Here is a 21,275-nt window from a genome sequence, read left to right on the forward strand (position 1 = left end):
ACAAAGAAAATATAAAGAATTGAATCATTCTCTACTTACGATTGATCAATTAAAATAATATCTGAATGGAAGAAGGTACTGTTCCCAGAGGGAGGGGGAGGGGGGGAGGGGGAGGGGGGAGGGGCGAAAAACTACTGGACATAAATGGGAGATAAAAGTGGAACTAACAAGTGTAATGTTACCGAGAATATGTGATTGGATGTCTATGTTGATGGATTTTGTTGTTGTTTCGCTGGTATCTACAATAAAAAACATATTAAAAAAAAGTGTAGTACATAAAAACTGTAAAGGAAAGAATTCCAAACCTTGTTTATACAGTAAAGAAAATATGAAACATATATATATACTGTAATACATAATTTATAATTGTAGGAAATTCTTATAAGGCTTGGTTTAACCCCTGGTTTGCTAGTAAAACATTGTTAAAACAGTGGTTCTTAACCTGTGGGTTCCCATATTTTTTTGTTTTCAACTCCCAGAAATCCTAACAGCTGGTAAACTGGATGGGATTTCTGGGAGTTGTAGGCCAAAACACTTGGGGACCTTCCAGCTTGAGAACCACTGTGTTAAAGGTTGCATGTCTAACAAGCATGAAAAATTTGGAAATCTCTGCAGTACACCACACTTACTCCTTACTCCAAACAAACAGTATTAGCTAAATATATTACCTCTGGTGTGAGAGAATTGGCTGTCTACAGAGATATTGCCCAGGGGACGTCCGGATATGTTACCATCCTATTGGGAGACTTCTCTCATGTCCCCGCAAGCTAGAGCTGACAGATGGGATCTCACCCCATCTAGTGGATTCTAACTGGCAACCCTCAGGTCAGCAACCCAACCTTCAGATCAGCAGTCCAGCTGGCACAAGGGTTTAACCCTGCACCACCACAATGTTATGTTCTGAAGTTGCTTCTGACACAATTTTTTAAAAAGCTAAATATATTTTGCTGCCTAAGGCAAACATAAAAGGTGTTCTCCCTCCCCATTCCAGAATCTTGCTAGACTTGACTGTTGGATCTAAATATAACACTAGCAGTAATTATGGAAAACCTGTGAGATTCTCTGAATTATAAGTCAAGAAAGTAACGTTTCCAAGCTCTGGAGAAGGTGTTAGCCTAGGGGGCATAGGGCAAGTCACATAAAACACACAGCTGTGTCCTCAGACAGAAGTGAACAGCCAAGAGGTTCAGGAGGCTGTTTCTGCCACCCCCCAGCAGCTGCTGCCTGAGGCCAGTCACTTCATTCACTCCACTAATGACACAGGGCTGTACATAGAATGCAAATTTACATCTAACTTCTATAATTTAAATAGGCGTGTGTTTTCCCAAAGATGGATTAAGACATCCTGAGCATTGTCAAATGCTCCGTCACTTCCAAACACCCACGAGTATTGATTTTTCCCCTTAGTTGTTTGTAAGATGGAGAGTGTGAAGGCATTGGAAGGAGTCTGTTCCTTTAAAGTAGGAGGGAAAGGAGATGTTGGCTAAAAGAGTGCTTCGGAACAGAAGATGTGACTATTGTGTGAAGCGAATAAAGGATTCTTGTGAGTACCTTATCAGCTTGCCAGCCCTTATCTTGTGTTTACGATAGATGCAAAGCTTCTTGAAACAGGCATTCTCAAGCTTTTGCTGTGACTCTGTCAAGGGAAGAGGGAAAAAAGCCCCAATGTGGGGCTGTTACAAGGGGTCAAAACCCTACACAGCAGGTGTTTTTGTGGCTGGCAGAGCAGCAAAAGAGCTCTTGCACCTATTAGGAATGCAGCAACCCAGATTGCTATAATAAGGGCTCAGCATGGGTCTCATGTTAATTGATGCAGCAGCTGGCAGCTATGTATCCCAGTAGAAGTCACCAAGTTGAGAAGCCTTTGTTCCACACTCCTCCCCCAATTAAACTAAATAGGGTGAGTAAGGATGATGATCCTGAGGCTTTTATAAATACCTTTGAAAGTGTGGCCACTGTAGCCATATTCACAAGGGATGCTTATATTAACTCCCTGTTTAGTTGGACCTCAGGAAACTGTTCAGATCTTTGACACTAACTGAGGCTGCTGATTAATATGGGAAGGTGAAGGAAGGAATTTTGAGCACCATGAATGTGTCGAATGAGACATATCATTGATGTTTTAGGGAAGTACCATATCAGCTAGGCATGCATTCAGGGGTTGTGGCTCGGAAATTGAAAGCGAATGGACTGAGATGGCTGAAGCCAGCTGTTAGGAATGCCGTGCAGGTGGCTGGACAAATAATGCTGGAAAAATATATAAACATTTTATCTTTGGAAGCTGACTGTTGGATAAGATCTCATGAGTCAGAGACACTGGAGGCCACGGTGGGGTTGATTGAAGCTTTTGTTGGGGCAGAAGAAGCTGAGAGCCAACACCATCAGCCTGATGCATCCTGACGGCAAACAGACATTATTATTATTATTTTACAGCATTTACATTCCACCCTTCTCATCTCGGAGGTAACTCAGGGCGGATCACAGAGCACATATACGGCAAACATGCAATGCCATTATACAGACAGGACATACAACAGATAGAGGTATATATACAGGCATTTTCCCATCTTTGGCGTCCTGGAGGTTTGGATTGATTCCGGCCACAGGGAGGTGCTGTCGCTCCATCCTCCATGTCGAAGAGTCCTGATCACAGACTTCCTCCTTTCCTTTGATCACTGTCATTTTCTGATATTTCCTTTTTATGATGCCATAAAATACCTCCCCATTTAAGCAGTACCTAATTTATCTACTCAAAGCAGTTTTTAAACTGCTGGGTGGGCAGTGCACTGGGCTGGAAGGTCGGACACTCACCCCGTCCCAGGCTTCGAACTGCCAACCTTTTGATTGATAAGATTTATTGCAGCTGGTGAATAATCAGCTGTGCTAAAGACACAAGGAGACAGTCAACAAAAGGTCAACAAGAGGTGTGAAAGAACAACGATTATCCACCTTATCCCAACTAGATGCTGGAAAAAGGCTGTGGATTGCATGGGACTCCAATACATGTTCCAGGGACCCAGAATAACCAGGAGGGGGAAGCTAGTACTGTAATTCCATGTTATGAATTCCATGTGGACAAGAGGGACACATATGCCGGTATTGTCACGGGAGGTTTTGTTCCCAGGCTCAATGGATGGGGTCAAGGTAACAGCTTTGGTAGATTCCAGGTGTGATCCCAGTATGTTTAGCTGAAGATGTGGAAAATTCCTCTAGGGATAATTTTCCCATTGGGGATGTGGCCAAGTTAACTTGTTCCCAATCGGTGCCTTGGCAACAGAATTACTTGTCTTTAATGGAAAAGGAAAGGACCTGAGGCTGTTAAGAATTATGGGAGTTGAAGTCCAAAACAGGGGCCAAAGTTTGCCCATGCCTGTGCTAGAGTCATGTTTTGGTAACATAAATTGTGTTTGTACAATTGTTTACTTTGGCTAATGCTATTTTAATGTGTGTGTTTGTTTTTCATATACAAAGCATGTGAGATTAAAACTAACAATCACACATGGAATGAGTGGTGGCTTGCTTGCATAGTCATGGGTTGAAATCTCAGGATACCAGTCATGCAGTAAGCACTTCCTGTTGGGGAAGGGCTCACATTTGGAAATCCCATTGAAAGGCTCATGCTAGTAAGGCTGCCAACTTTTGAGCTGGGCAACGTCCTTGCAGACAGCAAATTCTCTCACACCAGAAGTGACTTGCAGTTTTTCAAGTCACCACAGACATGAAAAAAGCTGCTTAACGGAGGCCCCATCAACACTGCCATATAAAATTCAGATTTCCTGTTTTGAACTGGATTATATGGCAACATAGACTCATATAATCCTGTTCAAACCAGGTAATCTGTTCGATCGGAGGTGATCGCCCCCTCCCTGATAGTTCAAAATCAGGGAATTCATAGTTTTGCCAAGGATTTATTAATTGGATTCCTTTTTTAAATGAAACTCCTGTTTTATGAATGTACTCCAGCTACTCAGTGCTCCTAGGGTCTTTTATGCACCCACATGAACACTGATGAACTTTTATGGACTTTCCATGAACTTTCATGAACTTTATAGGAACTTTTATAAACTCTTGCCAAACTTTATGAACTTTTATGGACTTTTTTGGGGGGGGGGGGGGGGAAACTGACGTGACTTCCCCTTAGACACTGCATGATTCCCCCTCTTCCTATGAACTCTGTGTATGCTCCCCTGTCCCATTCCTTATTGCCTATGTTTATATATGCCTATATGAAAAATATGAAGGAAAGCAGCCTGTTTCATAAAAGCCAACAACTCATGGCTCTTGGAGTTTCCAAACTTCCTGAGCCAATAATTCCCTAACAAAGGATTTCACCAAGCCCATTTGCATGGACAATAAGTACAGTAGAATTCCAGTTATCCAACTTAAACGGACAGGCCGAATGTCGGATAACTGGAACTGTCGGATAATTGGGAGATCCGGTTTAGAGAAGCCCCGGTGTGTGCTGCTTAGCAACATGCACTGAGGCTTCTCTAAAGTGCTGGGTGCTGGGTGCTGGGTGCTTGCCGGGAGGGAAAGTCTGCACCAGCCGCATCTCGTCCCTACAGCAAGCACCGTGGACCACGTGGCCTGGCCTGGCACCTTGGATAACACGGAGCATCGGATAACCAGAAGTCGGATAACTGGAACTCTACTGTAAATGGCTCTTATCAGACCAGACCTCGGAGGGCTGAAAGCCAGGCCATCTGGAATGATAGGGCCTATGGATATTTTGGATCACTCAACACAAAGGGCAATTCTCTATCTGCGAGGAACCAGGGACTTTGCCATCGCCTCCCTGCTGTGTCACATCCTGATCCGAAACCAAGCTCCTACTCCCAACAATGAACTCCATATTATAGCAAGACAAACAAAAGGACCTAGCCTCGGGGCTAGACAAAGATGCTGATTCAAAAGACTAAGACAATAACTTAGATTCAGCTTGAGAGCCTAAGCTATCATTGAATCTTTGGGCAAACATTGGTCACGTTAACCTTATCATCGTTACATTCCATTCATTGTTTCCCGCCTGGCCCGCCTCCTCCCTTCCCATTGGCTGAGGAGCCAAAGCGAGGCAAGCACTCTGATTGGACAGAGCACTACCGCCCACAGCTGATGCCTTCCATCAATCAGCGCAAAGCTGTCATGGGGGAAATTTGAATTTGACAGCTCTGTATTTTCCTATAAATATTGTGTTTCTTCGCCCATTGAGTTATGTCGGCTCCTGGGAAAATAATTGCGGTTGTCATCTGTTCCAGCTGGAATGAAATAAACATCTCGGTGGTTTTCTTTCAACCTGGTGAGATTTTTATTTGGAAAGATTACAGACAAATTCCATTGGGTGTTTGCTCTCTTACCAGGATTCCCGAATCCTTTTTTTTGGTTCTGGCCGGTCTCTGCTTTGCCAGGGCTTCCCAAGTTCATGCTTGAAAACATCTGGAATCTGGGTTATATGGCAGTGTAGATCCAGCCTGGGGCCCCATCTACACTATCATATAATGCAGTTTAAAACTGCATTATATGGTCAGTGTAGATTCGTATCATGCAGTTCAATGCAGTTAGCTCTATTTTTAATCAGTAACTTAGTGCTGCAAAGGAAAGCAAGTGGTAATGTTATTCCCTTGTTATGGTGAGCGTTGTACTGCTAATTTGAGGACATCTCATGGTTGTTGAGGCCAAGAGAAATAGACAAGGGCAATTACTTTTACTGGCGTGTGGAAAACCAATGCACAAATGCAATCCGGCTGTGATGGCAGGTTGACAGTGGGTTGGACTGGATGACCTTTGTGAAATCCTTTTGGTTAGTTCTGGTTGCAAAACAGCAACTAATTTGTGTTAAATGCTCCTGAGTCCCCCTCTTTCAGTTCTCCAAATGAGAGAAATTACCTACAGCCTAAACTCTCACTTACTAAGCTTAAACCACTTTATAGGGTTGTTCTGAGAATTTAATGGGATTTGATGAAGGGACAGAAAATTGTATGGCTCCCAGAGTTTTGTTTTATGAAGAGCTCAATGGAAATAAATCTGACAGTTATGCCCCTTTTATAGATTCTCAAGTTCCAAAAAGGTACCTTCCCCAATCTTTGGAATTAATCCTATAATTGCATAAATACAGGAAATATAGGAAAAGCGCAGGTGTGCATGAATATACACATACACCAGCAGCAGAAACTAACCAGGTCAAATCAATACATAATACCGGGACACAGTAGGCTTTACTCTTCTGTGATAGCTGCTTTTGGATTCATTGATGGAATGATTTATTGTAGTGTATGAAGAGTTTTATCTGGGCATGCTGGCTTTCCTTGGCATCCCAGGAAATGCTGATGTATAATACAGTGGCATTCAATATTCTGATGTATTGTTTGTGTCGGTGTGTAAGAGGAGGTGTCTGGTCAGGTCCGATGGCATTGCTGGCTTCTCTTGGGTGATGGGATATTACCAATAACAGTTTTCCTTGCTAAGAGCAGAGCGAAATGCAATTACAGTTGGCCTTTGGTATCCACTGGGATTTGGTTTTAGGGCCCCATTTACACTGCCATATAATCCAGTTCTTGAATCCAGATTATCTGCTTTGAACTGGCAGTGTAGACTCATCACCCAGTTCAAAGCAGATAATCTGGATTTCTAAAATGGATTATATGGCAGTATAGATCCAACCTAGGACCCTCTGTGGATACCAAAATCCATGGACGCGCAAGTCCCATTATATGCACTGGTGTAATTAATAATAATAATAATAATAATAATAATAATAATAATATACTTTATTTATATTCCACTCTGTCTCCCCGAGGGGACTCAGAGTGGATTACAGAATACATATACCATTATACAATTAACAACAAAGACAGCAAGTACATAGACAGAGGCAAGGCTTTCCTCTTTTTCCATCTCCGGCATCTGGAGGCTGTGCTCGACTCAGCCATGGGGAGGTGCTGCTGTTCCATTTTTCCACACCGAGGAGCCTGTTGTCCATAGATGCCTTCCTGATCATGCCTTCAAGGTGTTTTTTTGCCTCCCCGCCAAAGCGGTATCTATTTATCTACTCACATTGCTGTTTTCGAACTGCCAGTTAAGCAAAAGCTGGGGCTGATGGCAAGAGCTCACCCCGACCCACAGCTTGAACTGCTGACCTTTTGGTCAGCAAGACTTTCTGTAGCCGGCAGTTTAACCCTTTGTATTCACCGCAGCCCCTACTTTATATAAAATGGCAATTAATGGATTAATGGATCCGGTAAACCGACTGTATTTACAGTTAAATTTCTGAATCCATTTTTAAAATATATATTACTAGCTGTGCCCGGCCACGCGTTGCTGTGGCAAAGTGGTGGTGGTATTGGTTAAAAAGTGTTGTGTAATTTTTATTTGACGTTATTTGTATTTTTTAAATTAATTTTATTGTAAGTTATATTTTTATTTATTATATTTTATTATTTTCTTGTATTATTTTTAGTTATTTTCTGTTATTATAGTATTTTATTTTATTAATTTTTTAGTGTTTTTAATTATTTTTTAGTGTTTTTTATTATTTTTTATTGGGTTGCTAGGAGACCAAATTGGAGGAGCTTAGCCTTCTAACCGGCAGCAATTGGATAAAAGCAATTATTCCTCTCTCTCTAATTAGGACTTTATTTTTCTTTTCTTTTTGTTGTATCAACCTAGAGGCGTGGATGATGGGTTGTCTTGTCAAATTTCGAGGTTGGGGGGCCTGTAGTTTTGTTGTTTTGTGGGTCGCCGTGATGCCATCACTCTTTTATATATATAGATTACGATATTTATTTATTTATACCTTGCATTTTTTCTCCACAAGGAAACTCAAAGCGACTTACAGTGAAAGCATTTCAATACAATGTAAAATCTATAAATATACAAACATTAAAACATAATTAAATCTCATTGGTATGTAAAAATCAGTTAAAATCCATAAAAACTAAAACTAAAAACCACAGCACTTGATCTTAAAAACCTTCAATTGTCGTTAATTTTACAATTTCTAAAACGCTGGCTCCTTCCTTGTGGTTCAAAATTCAGCAAAATAGTGTTTGTTACTCTTGTTAAGGGCCTTTACGCTGATCCTGACATAAAGATACACAAATTGTAGGGTTTTCCTTGACAAGGTTTATACAAAGGAGAAATAGAAAACCAAATGTGTTGTAGTAGGTAAGTGAATGTAATCTGTATGATTAGGATTCTAATCCTCATTTATGCAGTCTAAATCCATTACAGCCCCAGAGTGGTGTATTTTCTTACAGTCACATTTAATCATTTGCTTAATCTTTTCTGCTTTTCAGAGGATCCGTTCGCATTTCCCCAACACAGAAGGCATTTATTTGGGTCCAACTTTTCAACCGTCAGTTAATGCCCTTCCCATTACCTGCTGGTTTCCAGGATGTTCAAGGAATATTTCCAATATAAGGGCATCAGCTTCCCTCAAATAATCTACTCTGAACAGGTGCTGCAGATGGTGGAAAACAATTTTCAAGTCCGAGATGATGATATTTTCAATGTTACCTACCAGAAATCAGGTAGATGATTCCTGAAGCTGCATGGGTTGGGTAGATTAAAATAAATTCAGATTTCTTGGGTAGATTGTACATAACAAACCTGTTAGTTCTGGTTTCCCTTGGGCTCAGACTATAGTCAATTCTTATAACAATAGTGAAAGATGTCTGTTAGCCATAGTTCATGCTTTCCCCTGCTTTGCATTTTGTGCTCTTTGTTTTGTGATTAGTCATTATTAGAAGATAAATAAAGAGGTTTAATTTGCAAGTTTGATTGCTCTAGGATTCATATCTGAGGAAATTATTTTGTTGGATGGGAAATTGATCACTCTTTGGGTATGCCTATTTTCTGAAAATCTATTTCACCCTCAGTTTCTACTTTCCCCCTATTTTAAGTTTCATCCCATTATAAATTCATTTAAAAATATGGGGCCGGAGGATTAATTGTGATTGCACCTGCCCAGAGACCCTGGTGGTGCAATGGGTTAAACTCTTGTGCTGGCAGGACTGCTGACTTGAAGGTTTGGTTGCTGACCTGAAAGTTGCCTGTTCAAATCTGGGGAGAGTGCGGATGAGGTCCCTCTGTCAGCTCCAGCTCCCCATGCGGAGACATCAGAGAAGCCTCCCACAAGGATGGTAAAACATCCAAAAAAAAAAAAAACCCTATCCAGTATCCCCTGGGCAATGTCCTTGCAGACGGCCAATTCTCTCACACCAGAAGCGATTTGCTGTTTCTCAAGTCGCTCCTGACACAGAAAAAAAATCTGCCAAATCAGGGCAGTTAGAGGGTATAGAACACAGACTATTTTGTACAATTATTTCTGGATTCCTGATTTTGCAAAGGAATTGGTGTCTTTGTTCAAAAGGCATAAAATGTACATACTGCTTAAATACACCAATTACTGCAGAGAAGTCATGTTTCCTGCACAAAAATAATGATTTTGCACATTAGTGGATTTTGCATATTATATTTGTATTATAAAAAACAACTCCCTTGTTGCATCAACTCCACTAGCTGCCAGTTTGCTACCAAGCACAATTCAAAGTGCTGGCTTTAGCCTATAAAATCATGCATGGCTCCAGCCCAGCTTACCTGTCTGAACTCTATGAACCAGTTTGAGCATTAAGATCTGCCGGGGAGGCCCTGCTCTTGGTCCCACCCCCTTCACAAGCGCGGTTGGTGGGGACGAGAGACAGGGCCTTCTCGGTGGTGGAACTCCTTCCCCAGTGACATCAGATTGGCCTTCTCCCTCCCAGTCTTCTGTAAAAAAGTGAAATCCTGGCTGTGGAAGTGGACGTTTGGTGAGTAGAAATTAAAGTGCAATAGATCTTCATGGAACCAACATTAGAAGCAAAATGGATGACAATTTCAGGATTAGTGCTATATTTTTCATGTTTTAATTGAAGTTGTAATTTAAATGTTTCTATTTAATGGTTATTGTGTTATGTATTGTTTAATTATTGTATGACTGTGGCATTGAATACTTGCCAAAATTGGAAGCTGATCTGAGTCCCCTTAGGGGTGAGATAGAGCAGGGTAAATAAATAAATTTTCTGCACAGAAAAAGCATGTGTCTTTTTGTACACATCAGTTCCCCAGAGCAACGTTCTGATGTGCCAAAATATTGAAGCTGTGCTTCTTTTCTTTAGTGGGTTTGATGAAGGATGCAAATATTCCTTGTATGTACGTGAGTGTGTGTGTGTATATATATACTGTATATGTAAACTTAATTCTGCTTTCTGGGATGGCTTTGTGCCCTCTTCTTTAGGTACTGTGTGGATGCTGGAGATTTTAAGTCTGATCCGAAACAACGGTGACCCCAACTGGTGCCGAACAGTCCCCAACTGGGACCGGGGGCCCTGGTTTGAGACGGTGCTGGGATACCGGATAGCTCAGACCAACAAGTCACCACGTATTATTAGCTCTCACCTTCCAGTGCAGCTCTTTGCAAAGTCCTTTTCCAAATCAAAAGCCAAGGTAAGAGACGCTGTTGCTGAGATACACCTCTCCTTAATGTGGCTTTCGTCATCCTCCTTTCTAACAGTGAACCTAGGCAGGATCGATATCTGCTTTCCTGGAGTGAAGCCTAAATTACACAGCAGTGAAAAAATGACTTTAAAATGCCTTGATCCAATTGCTGGCCCTGAGGAGAATACCCCTATGGAATCGATGGAATTTATACAGCCGTGGTTTAGCATTCAGCTATGGGTTTGTTTAGTTTTATCAAATAGGATCTAGCAATTGAGCAAAATCATATTAATTTATAGAGCAAACGAATATATATATAATAGGCATATTCATTTGCTCTATAAATTGCATAGCATAAGGAAGAGTTAACACTCCTGTGGTATTTGTTTTGATGTGTGCCCTGTTCAGATGATCCACCCCTTTCTGTCCCTGTGATAATTGAATTTTGAAATATTTGGCTTGTTGTGGAAATAAGGATTGCTGAGAAAGCTTGAGTTGAGGCACCTTTTCCCCATGAAAACTCTTTCGTGAGTGAATTTCCCTTCCGATGGGTAGATTTCTCTCTCTCCCTGTTGTCTCACCCCTGGTCTTAACTATGAGTTGTTTGTAAGTCAGATATTTGTAACTCAGGGACTGTCTGTATTCTGGCTATGTTTAAAATAGCTCGATATAGAACAGATCAGCCTTTCTGCACTTTTAATATTTGCAAGGAAAGGCCATTTCGCCAGGTGTAGCCAGTTCGACAAGCTCCACCTTCTGAAATGTCACCTCTTTTTACAGACTGCTGTAGGCAACCTTTTCTACCAGGCCATCCCATAATTTTACACGGGGTTCCTGATTTAGATGCTGCAAGAACCTTTGGGGAAGAAGTGGGGTGCTTGATCTTCCAGGGAAGAGCAGCTCTGGATGCTTTATGCCTCCGGGCCAAATGTCACTGTGTTCCTCCCAAATTCACCATTTCATCCTAAAGTGAAGGGCTTTGCAGAACAACACTGAAATCTGGCTGCAAGCAGAATCTGTACTAATTACGTACACCGTGTCCTACATATCTACCGGAGAGTCTCCTTACTGTTGAATTATAGCCGTAGGGTTGGAACACATTCAGTTCATTAGATTTTCATCTCTGCGTATTATTCTTGTTATTCAGTGGTATTTTATGTGGTGTGTGCTATCAGGCCTTGGAGAGAGTACTTGAAAAAGTAATGTGTTACTTGTTTGTCATTCATTTCTATATGTGTGAGTAATATAACAGGGTTATTCATATGTTGCTGTCAAGGTTGTCATTTTGAAGTGACAAGTTTCAATTGCAAGTAACACGGTGCATTAATAATACATCACTGCCGACGGTAGCTTTTAAAATGAGGAGTTTAAATTGGGAATAACATATGTTATTAATGCATTATTTTTGAATCAGTCAAATTGGCAATGACGTATTTCTTTGATCCTAAGACACACCATAATTTCTGTACCAACAATAGGAAAAAGTATGTATATATATTATATACATAGAGAGAGATAGAGATAGATATAGATATATAAACACTCTCAATTCTAAGATACATCCTATTTTTAGAGACGTTTATATGGGGGAAAAGTACATCTTAGAATCAATGAAATACAGTAATTATGAAACATCATCTGGAGTTCTGTATAGGAGTTACATCTTCATAAGTGGACTTATGTATCCATAAATTAGAAGTGGGCAGTTCAGTCCATATCTAATATAAGGCCGCTGTGACGTTGTTATGTAAGTTACTGGACAAAGTAACCAGTGCCCTTTGTCTCACTGGATCTTGGTCCTGTTGTGTATCCATCTTGCTGTGTAATCAGACACATTTTGCATTTTGGGACACTGGTTAGAGAGTGCCAATGTGCATCGATAGAGCTTGATACACAATGATTTACTCTTGTCAGTATCCTTTTACACATCTTCCAATTCATTAACAGGCTTTCTTATCCCCTCTGCTGTATAGTTAAGTATAGAAAAAGTTATGTAACATACTTTTGGAAAGGCATGACCTTTTAGAGATCGTAACTTTTGGGAAAATCAGAATCTCCATAACCTTATGGAGAAAACGGCATTCACAACCATTTAAAAATCACAAACTCGTTTGAGTAAAATCTTCTCTTCAGTGGTATATATCCACATGTATGTATGCAAGGCAATTTGGTTTTCAGTTGTTAGACTGATAACCTGGTTGTTTCTGATCTGTTAGAAACAGAGATTATGCAAATGCACAAAATCAGCAGAGTTTCAGAAGTGTTCTTTTCAGTGCCCCAAAACATCTACTCTCTCATAAAACATCTTGTTTCTATATCATGCTCTCAAGACACAAAATAAAGTAGACTTCGTTAAGAGTAACATATCTGGTTTACTCACAACCTTCATGTATTCAAGTACATAACTTGTCAATCTGGTTACATATAGATTTGAAGTAGTTTCTCTGTGCAGATAACACAGGGCATCTTCCTTATAATCTTAACAGTCCAAAATTTCACGGCACCTCATAGAGTCTGAAGTGTAAAGGCATCTCTGCTCTAAAATAGAGTCTCAGTTTAGAGCAGTCCCAGATCGGATCATGTGGTCTGCAGGCCCTCCCACAACCTCAAGAAACATAGAGTAAAGGGAAAGCTGCATATCAAAACATACATATACAATACAGTAAGCATACAGGATCATATACAAACAAATCACTAGTGGAGGTTTGAAGAAGGTTGCTATTTCCAACACATACACCATGATAGACTAATGATTTGTTATGCAAAAACTGATGTTTTTTATCAGAATATTAGAAAGTAACATTATCCCTTACTGGGCTTATTTTGCAATTGTTATTATTGCTTTGTTTCAATGTTGCATTTTCTTCCGGATAAATGTAATTCTTTGGTTTTGCAGTCTCCCCTAAATTCTGCCAAGGCCTGATTAGTCTTAGAAATCGATTTCAATGCCAGGATCCAGCTTGGGCAGAACCCAAGAAGATCTTAGTTGAAATTCAGGATTGTAGCACAATTGCGTTTAAAGGTTTTGTTGTCGAAATATAACTTCAATACATTACTGAGTTGTGGTGACCTTAAGACAACTCTACCATGGAGTTTTCATGGCAGAATTTGCTCAGAAGGGGGTTGCTTTTGACTTCCTCAGAGGCTGAGAGAGTGTGACTTGCCTAAGGTCACTCAGTGGGTTTAACAATAAAGTAAGAATTTGAACTGTGATCTTCAGAGTCATAGTCCAGAGCTCAAACCACTGCAGAACATGAGCAGTATTATCTATGCAGTTCTGAGGATGATGGAAAAGGATGTAGGGAAGGGAGAATGCCACTGAATAATCAATCATTGATTGCACAATCAGACAATCCATCAATTAACCAGCCAGTTTATAAATTGCTGAACCCAAAGATGTCAGACAGAGAACAGTAAATGTAGCAACAATAATAATTTATTGTTGAAGGCATTTATGGCCGGAATAGCTGGGTTGCTGTATGGCCATGTCCCAGCAGCATTCTCTCCTGACGTTTCGCCTACATCTATGGCATGCATTCTGAAAGAGACCTCACAACCTCTGAGGATTTCTGCCATAGATGTGGGTGAAACGTCAGGAGAGAATACTTCTGGAACATAGCCATACAGCCTAGAAAACTCGCTGCAATCCAGATCATAATAACAGTAATAGCAAAGAAACCATATAACCACAAACTAGAATGAAATCAATAAAAGACAATTTTCAAGAAATTATAAGGTAGAATAGCAGCTTAAAATATATGAGCAAACTGAAATGTCCTAATCTGATTGAAAGTTTGTGCTAGCCACATCTCCATGCTCCATAAATATGGTGCCACAATAAAGAAGTCCCTTCTCTGGCTTCCTAGGTAAAGGTTTCCCCTGCCATCAAGTCTAATCATGTCCAACTCTGGGGGTTAGTGCTCATCTCTATTTCTAAGCTGAAGAGCCAGAATTGCCTATAGACACCACCTAGGTCATGTGGCCAGCATGACTGCATGGAGCACCGTTACCTTCCCACAGAAGCGGTACCTATTGATCTATTCACATTGCATGTTTTTGAATTGCCAGGTTGGCAGAAGCTGAGGCTAATAGCGGGAGCTCACTCCACTCCCCGTATTCGAACCGCCAGCCTTTTGGTCAGCAAGCTCAGCAGCTCAGCGGTGCCATTGGGGGGCTCCTATATGAGGATAACTCAATGTAATGAGAAGGCCCTTCCTGGCAAGTCTCAAATAACAGGCATGCTGTCATAGGAAGGGTTGTTCCTCCTGCCATTCTCTGACATTGGGCCCCATTTTCCACAAACGTCCTTCTTCCTTCTGTCCCCAGATCATCTACACAGTGAGGAACCCCAAAGATGTCCTGGTATCCCTCTATCATTTTGCCTCCATGTTTCGCCCCTATAAAGACCCTGGCACCTTGGACCAGTTTCTCGATGTCTTTCTAAAGGGAGATGGTAAGTAAATGCATCGGAAAATAAGTCATGTTCTTTGGGACAGAGGGCCATTCCTTCTCCTTTCCTCCCTACACCATATTTTCTATGAGCCTCTTTTTTTTTTTTTTTTGCCTAATGCTACTTGTGGTTGCAGTGCCTTTTGGATCCTGGTTTGACCACGTTAAAGGCTGGATGAACCTGAAGGACAAGGAAAATATCTTCTTCATCACATACGAGGAGCTGCAAGAGGTGGTTATTATGTTATTTTGCTAGTTAACACAGCGTTTGCGTTTTGCAAGGAGGGATATGGAAGCAGAATGTATCTATGTTTTCTGGCACAAACAGCCTGAAGGTCATTAAAAACGTGGGAATTTTCTCACTATTCCTTTCTATGGCATGCAGGATGCGTCGTTGTTGCGGTTTCATATTTGTATTTTAGTCTGGCACATTTTTTTGCCTCCAAGGTTCAAATGTGGTAAATATGAACTTCAAATACCTTTTGTCTCGCTCTTTCTGTCTCTTTCTCTCTTTTACAAATGGTCTAACTTGCTGTTTTCTAGCTCTGCTTATGAGTTAGACATTCCTTTCTTTCAAGCAAACATAATTACTGGTATATCAGTTTAAAGATTTTTCTAGTAATTGTCTCTCTGTACACAGAGACATCATTTTCTTCCTGCGCTTGTATTCAGAGCTTGGGAATGTTACCCATCGGATAACAATTGCCAGAATCCACCAACTGATATGAATGGGGTAATCTGGAAAGTATAGTCTGCCGTGACGATACCAATACTTCTTTACTTCACATTTAGTGTGATTTTCAATGAAATTATTTACAATCTCTAATTATTTAGCTTCACCAAAAGCTGTTAATGGTGGATTTCAATTGAGAGGAATAGTCTTGCCCAAATCAAGGTGGTGGGAGGAACAAAGGACCGGAACCCAAGATTTTCCCCGAAGAGATTAGATCAGGCATGGGCAAACTTCGGCCCTCCAGGTGTTTTGGACTTCAACTCCTACAATTCCTAACAGCTGGTAGGAGGATCTGTTGACCTAAAAGGATGAGGGCCTTGGAGGGAAAAATACTGGCTGAAAACTGAGAGTTATGTAGGAAGGGGGAGAGAGAAGGGGAATTTATTTATCGTGTCAGAAGAGAACCAAGAGTACAAGTTGTAATGTATTTGAAAACACAAAGTTTTAACAAACCTTGACATTATACTAAATGTCCTTTTACCAGTAGCTAACCATGTGGAGTGCCTCTGGTGTTGCTACAAGAAGTTCCTCCATTGTGCATGTGGCAGCACTCAGGCTGTATTGTAGTAGGTGGTCTGTGGTTTGCGCTTTTCCATAATCACTCGCATGTCGTGGACTCCACTTTGTAGCCCCATTTCTTAAGGTTGGACCTGCATCTCATGGTGCCAGAACATAGACTGTTCAGCGCCTTCCAAGTCGCCCAGAAGGGAGTTTCTCATCTGGCGTCAGCCACTGATTGAGGTTCCGGGTTTTAGACTGCCACCTTTGGACTCTTGCTTGCTGAGGTGTTCCTACAAGTACTTCTGTAGATCTTAGAAAACTATTAACTGCCCATCTTAGAAGGGGAATGTAAGCTACTGAGAAGGAATGCAAGCTGCTGAAAAATCCTTGTTCCTGCTGATAAGAGAGAGCGAAAGGAAGGGAAAAGTTCACTTAACTTTGCACATGCTCACTAAGTTGGCCCGAGTTGCATCTCAGCCTCATGGCACAAATGTTTCTTTGCTGATCACCCTCAGTTTTGCTCTGATCAGAAATAAAGCTGTAGTTTGGATCTCCTGACTCTAGTTTCTAATGCAGTGGTTCCCAACCTGTGGGCTTCCAGGTGTTTTGGACTTCAGCTCCCACAGTTCCTAGCAGCTGGTAAGCTGGCTGGGATTTCTGGGAGTTGCAGTCCAAAACACCTGAAGGCCCAAAGGTTGGGAACCACTGGTCTAATGGGAAGAAATGATACTAGGGACTCACTAAGCACCAACAATCATGGGGTTAGTAATTTGGTGAGGCAGCAGCACTCTTTGGTAGTTGGCGACAAACTGCATTAGTTCTAAATTACAGCCAACTAAAAACTCAAGGTTTACTTTAAATGGAAGGAAAATATGGAGGTGTAAGGGAACAACACAAATCCAACCAAGTTCTAAATCACTTAAAGTGCCATGATACTCTTCTCAAAAAGGAACACTGAACATGGTTCCTATTTGGAAATTATAATTGTGGCAAAAAACCAAAGGAAAGCAGGGGTGAGGCTTTTAATGTGCCTTCCTCATCTGCAAACTCTTATGGGTGAAGTATACAGTGTCTCACTGCCTGCCATCAAAATTTTCAACAACATTGCAAAATAATTTGTTAAGGATAGAAAGACAGAATAGCTACAGATTTTCATTTGATTGGGAATGCCATGTCTGCCTGGAACTACTGTGCCAGAAAGCGATCTGGGAATATATGTTACTTCGGAAGAGCCATGTCTGCTAAACTAGATTTGAAGTGGTTTCTGTTTGAAGCATAAAGGTGCCTGAGAGCATTCCTCTTAAGCTGTGTGTCCACTTACACATCCTCTCTGTTTCATCACCTTCTCTTCTCCCAGGACCTGCGGGGGAGCGTCGCCCGCATTTGCCAGTTCCTTGGCAAGGACTTAGACGATGCTGCCATTGACTCCGTAGTGGCAAATGCCTCCTTCGAGGCCATGAAAAGCAATAAGATGTCAAACTTCTCACTCTCGCCCCGCTTCCTCATGAACCAGAAGAAAAGTGCTTTCCTCCGCAAAGGTGAATGTGGAGAAGAGCAGGGAGGGAGGAATCTTCTCTGGGTCTCAATGCTCAGAGCTTGTATGTCCAACATCCCATTTGTGCTTTCAATACTATCCTACCCTTCTGTTTGTCCTGATTTGCCATGGATTAATCCTCTGTCATCCCAGATTTCAGAGGCTTTAAAAGATTCTCTTTGTCCTCTTTATTTCACTTCTCCTTTGGTCCTCAGTGTACGTCACTTGCTGCAAACCGACCTACAAAAATAGTTTACACTTCATTGACTCAGCCAAAAAAGAAAAGAGAGGAGTGGGGAGATTTATGCTCTTAGCAATAGGCTCTGGCAAGAACATGCATTGCTTTCTCTCCGTGCTAGAGATAAATTGGTTTATTAATTGTTTATAACATCTGTATCTTATGTTTCAAACAAATGATCCTCAGGGTGGCTTGCAATGCATGGTAATAATGCATGCACAGCCAGACTGAACTTCCCTGAAATCCTACATTATAGCCAACCAAGAAAATTGTTCTTAAGGGTTCTTAACAAGAAATCCAACCTTATTTCCTCCAGCATCTGATAGGCAGACACATTGTTGTTGCTTTGACTCACAACAACCTTAGCATGCATTCCCTGACTTCGTGTCAATACACAAAATGGCCCAAAAGTCATACTGGAGGACCCAGAAAATGCCTAAATAGGACTTACTTTGTGTTGTTGAAGACTTTCATGGCCGGAATTATTGGGTTGCTGTGAATTTTCCGAGCTGTATGACCATGTCCTAGAAGCATTCTCTCCTGACATTTCTTCCACATCTATGGCAGGCATCCTCAGAGGTTGTGAGGTCTGTTGGAAACTAGGCAAGTGGGGTTTATAGATCTGTGGAATGTTCAGGGTGGGAGAAAAGACTTGTCTGCCTGAGGTAGACTGGCCAGCTTGATTAGCATTGAATGGCCTTGCAGTTTCAAAGCCTGGCTGCTTCCTGCCTGGGGAAATCCTTTATTGGGAGGTGTTCACTGGCCCTGATTGTTTCTTGTCTGGAATTCCCCTGTTTTCTGAATGTTGATCTTTATTTACTGTCTTGATTTTAGGAAGCAGTCAGGCTTCAAAGCTACAAGGCTATTCAATGCTAATCAAGCTGGCCAATTGCACATCCACACTTGCTCAGGCAGACAAGAGTTCTTTCTCCCACCCTGAACATTCCACAGATATATAAACCCCACTCGTCTAGTTTCCAACAGACCTCACAACCTCTGAGGATGCATGTCATAGATCTGGGTGAAACATCAGGAGAGAATGCCTCTGGAACATAGCCATACAGCTGGGAAACTCACAGCAACCCAGGACTTATTTTATTAGATGTGGATAAATGAAACTGCGAATACCAGCCCTATGGATATAGGGGTCATATTTTACAGTTAAAATCCCAATAATATTCAAGTTTTCTTGCCAATATGGCTGTTGGTCATAAAAAGTCTTCCACCACATCTGTCCCACATCTAATGGGCTATTATTTTTCCCATTGATTTCCAGGGATCTCTGGGGACTGGAAGAACCATCTCACCCCTGTTCAGAGTGAATGTTTTGACCGGATCTATCAGGAGCGTTTGCAAGACTTAAGCGTTACATTTCCATGGGACAAAGAATGAAGCTGTCTTTCTCTGTACTGATTCCTTTCCTTTGTGATTAATGATTCATCGTGATACTAATTGTCTAGTAAAACACCTTGTAGATTAGAGGGAACATCTGGGCTGAGTGAGGAAGGAGCCAGCCTTGGGAGAAGCATGGGTAGAAGAACAGGAGACCAGGGGTCCTGGCTTGGAATGGTGTGTTGAATTCCAAAGGTGTCGGAACTATAGCTCTGAAGCCGTAAAGGTCTCAGACATTGTTTCAGCAGCCTATATGTGGCCAGTATCTGGACAGAAGACTGCAGTCTTCTGCTGTCATCTGCAGTTCTATGACAAGAAGAGAGATGGGGTGTAAATGTAATAAACATTAATACTAACAAATTATTCAGTGCTTTACAAATATATAAATTGATATTGGAGTAACTCTCGTTATTCCATTAATGTTTGAAGCTAGCTCTTTTAGTGAACCTAGTTCCTGTTCCCCCTGAATTCAGTGAAAATCATTTCTTTTTTCTCATTGCCATGATGCCAATACTGAACAACACTGAAGTAAATGGGCATGTCTATTGGTTCTGCCCGACAGGAAACCATTCCTATGGCACAGGAGGTGGGAGGACATGGGGCTTGTGAACCAAGGCTGATTTGGACTTCAATCCCAAAAACCCCAGGTAGAATTGCTTCTGGCATAGCCTCCAACTGTTTCAATTTGGCAGCGACACTTCTGGTCAATCCACTGTTATCCCACTTTTTCAGCTGCTATTAAATTGTCCTGGTTTTTCTTTCCTCCTGTTATTTCCTCTGACTACTTCAGTTGCTGCAAACTGAGTTCACAATGCAAAATTAGTTTGTACTCAACTCAAAAAAGGAGGGGAGGGAGTCAAATTTATTAATTAATTAATTTATTAACTGCATTTCTATATTACTTTTCTCACCCCTGGGGGGACTCAAAGCGGTTTACACCATAATAAATGGCAAAATTCAATGCCTCACATATGTATACAATTATATCACATATCTAAATCAAATCTTGCCTTTCCCAATAGGTTCAGGCAAAAATACTGCTGCAGCTGTGTTCTTTCTTTTTTCTTTTTTATCTTTTGCTGTCTTGACCACACTCTGGTATTAATGGATGCATACTAGTCATGTGCATGGTACCCTTTCCCCCCGTTTAATTCATGTTTTCATATAGTTTGTTTCGTTCAGATGGCATAATATGGTAAACCCTTTCCACTACAAAAATAATAGTGAAATGAAAGGAAAGTGGGAATGGTAGCCATTGGGTCACCTTGTTTTAGGCGCTCGGCTGCAGGCCCTGGCAGGCTGTGGGTCCGCCTGTAGCTCCGATGAAGAGACCTCAGCAGTGGCGCAAGGTAGGTTTCGCGATTGAAGGGGGGAAATGGGAGTGAGAAATGGCAGCAGAGCTGGCTAGTTTTTCACCCTGAGTGCCATCCCTCTTCTCTCTTCTATCTCTGTCTTGGAGGTGTCTTCAGTCCCAGCCAGGGAGCCCTTTGACTCCCCAGATGAAGGTGAGGCAAACCCCGATAAAAAGCCTCCTTAAAGCGCACGCTGGGAAGGGGAGCCTGGGAAGCCCGCCCATTGCCGCCAATAGGACAAAAATATTTGTATTTTCAAATGCGGAATGAAAAGGCTCATTTGGAAAGGCATCCATTTTCAGGAGCGGTGCTCGAAAACTAAAACGGGACCTTACAAATGAAACAAACAGAAATAGATAGCAATTCTATACAAATGCACAAGACTAATGCATATATCCTGTTTTTTTCGTCTGAAATGTTAGGTGGTGTGATGATAAGGGATTGTGGGAGAATCAAATGCTCCATAATCTGCTGGATTGGATTCCTGTATACTTTGATTTGGTGACTGGAAGCGCTCAGAAAAGTTACAGCTCCCAAAACCCCCGACTTAAAATAGAGGGTACTGTGAGTTGTAGTCCTCCATAAGTTTCCAGCTTCCACACTGAA

The 21,275-nt window shown here is 41.4% G+C and overlaps 1 protein-coding gene across 7 annotated transcripts in view; it reads left to right on the plus strand.

Moving 5' to 3' along the window:
* Positions 1–20,079, plus strand: part of sult2b1 (sulfotransferase family 2B member 1) — a 39,899-nt gene extending 19,820 nt beyond the window's left edge. For 6 of the 7 annotated variants that reach the window (XM_062958132.1, XM_008117199.3, XM_062958129.1 and 3 more), the window contains 6 exons: positions 8,292–8,525; positions 10,271–10,479; positions 14,797–14,923; positions 15,057–15,151; positions 17,511–17,691; positions 19,202–20,079. In XM_062958132.1, coding sequence (XP_062814202.1) covers positions 8,390–8,525; positions 10,271–10,479; positions 14,797–14,923; positions 15,057–15,151; positions 17,511–17,691; positions 19,202–19,317 — 864 coding nt within the window. In that variant the 5' untranslated portion in view covers positions 8,292–8,389 and the 3' untranslated portion in view covers positions 19,318–20,079. Of the gene's footprint in view, positions 1–1,418; positions 1,544–8,291; positions 8,526–10,270; positions 10,480–14,796; positions 14,924–15,056; positions 15,152–17,510; positions 17,692–19,201 lie in introns of those variants that run through there. The other variant, XM_008117200.3, reaches the window with a different exon arrangement.
* Positions 20,080–21,275: the final 1,196 nt, after the last annotated feature.

This window comes from Anolis carolinensis, chromosome 6 (genome assembly GCF_035594765.1).
Source record: "Anolis carolinensis isolate JA03-04 chromosome 6, rAnoCar3.1.pri, whole genome shotgun sequence".
NCBI classification, from domain to species: domain Eukaryota; kingdom Metazoa; phylum Chordata; class Lepidosauria; order Squamata; family Dactyloidae; genus Anolis; species Anolis carolinensis.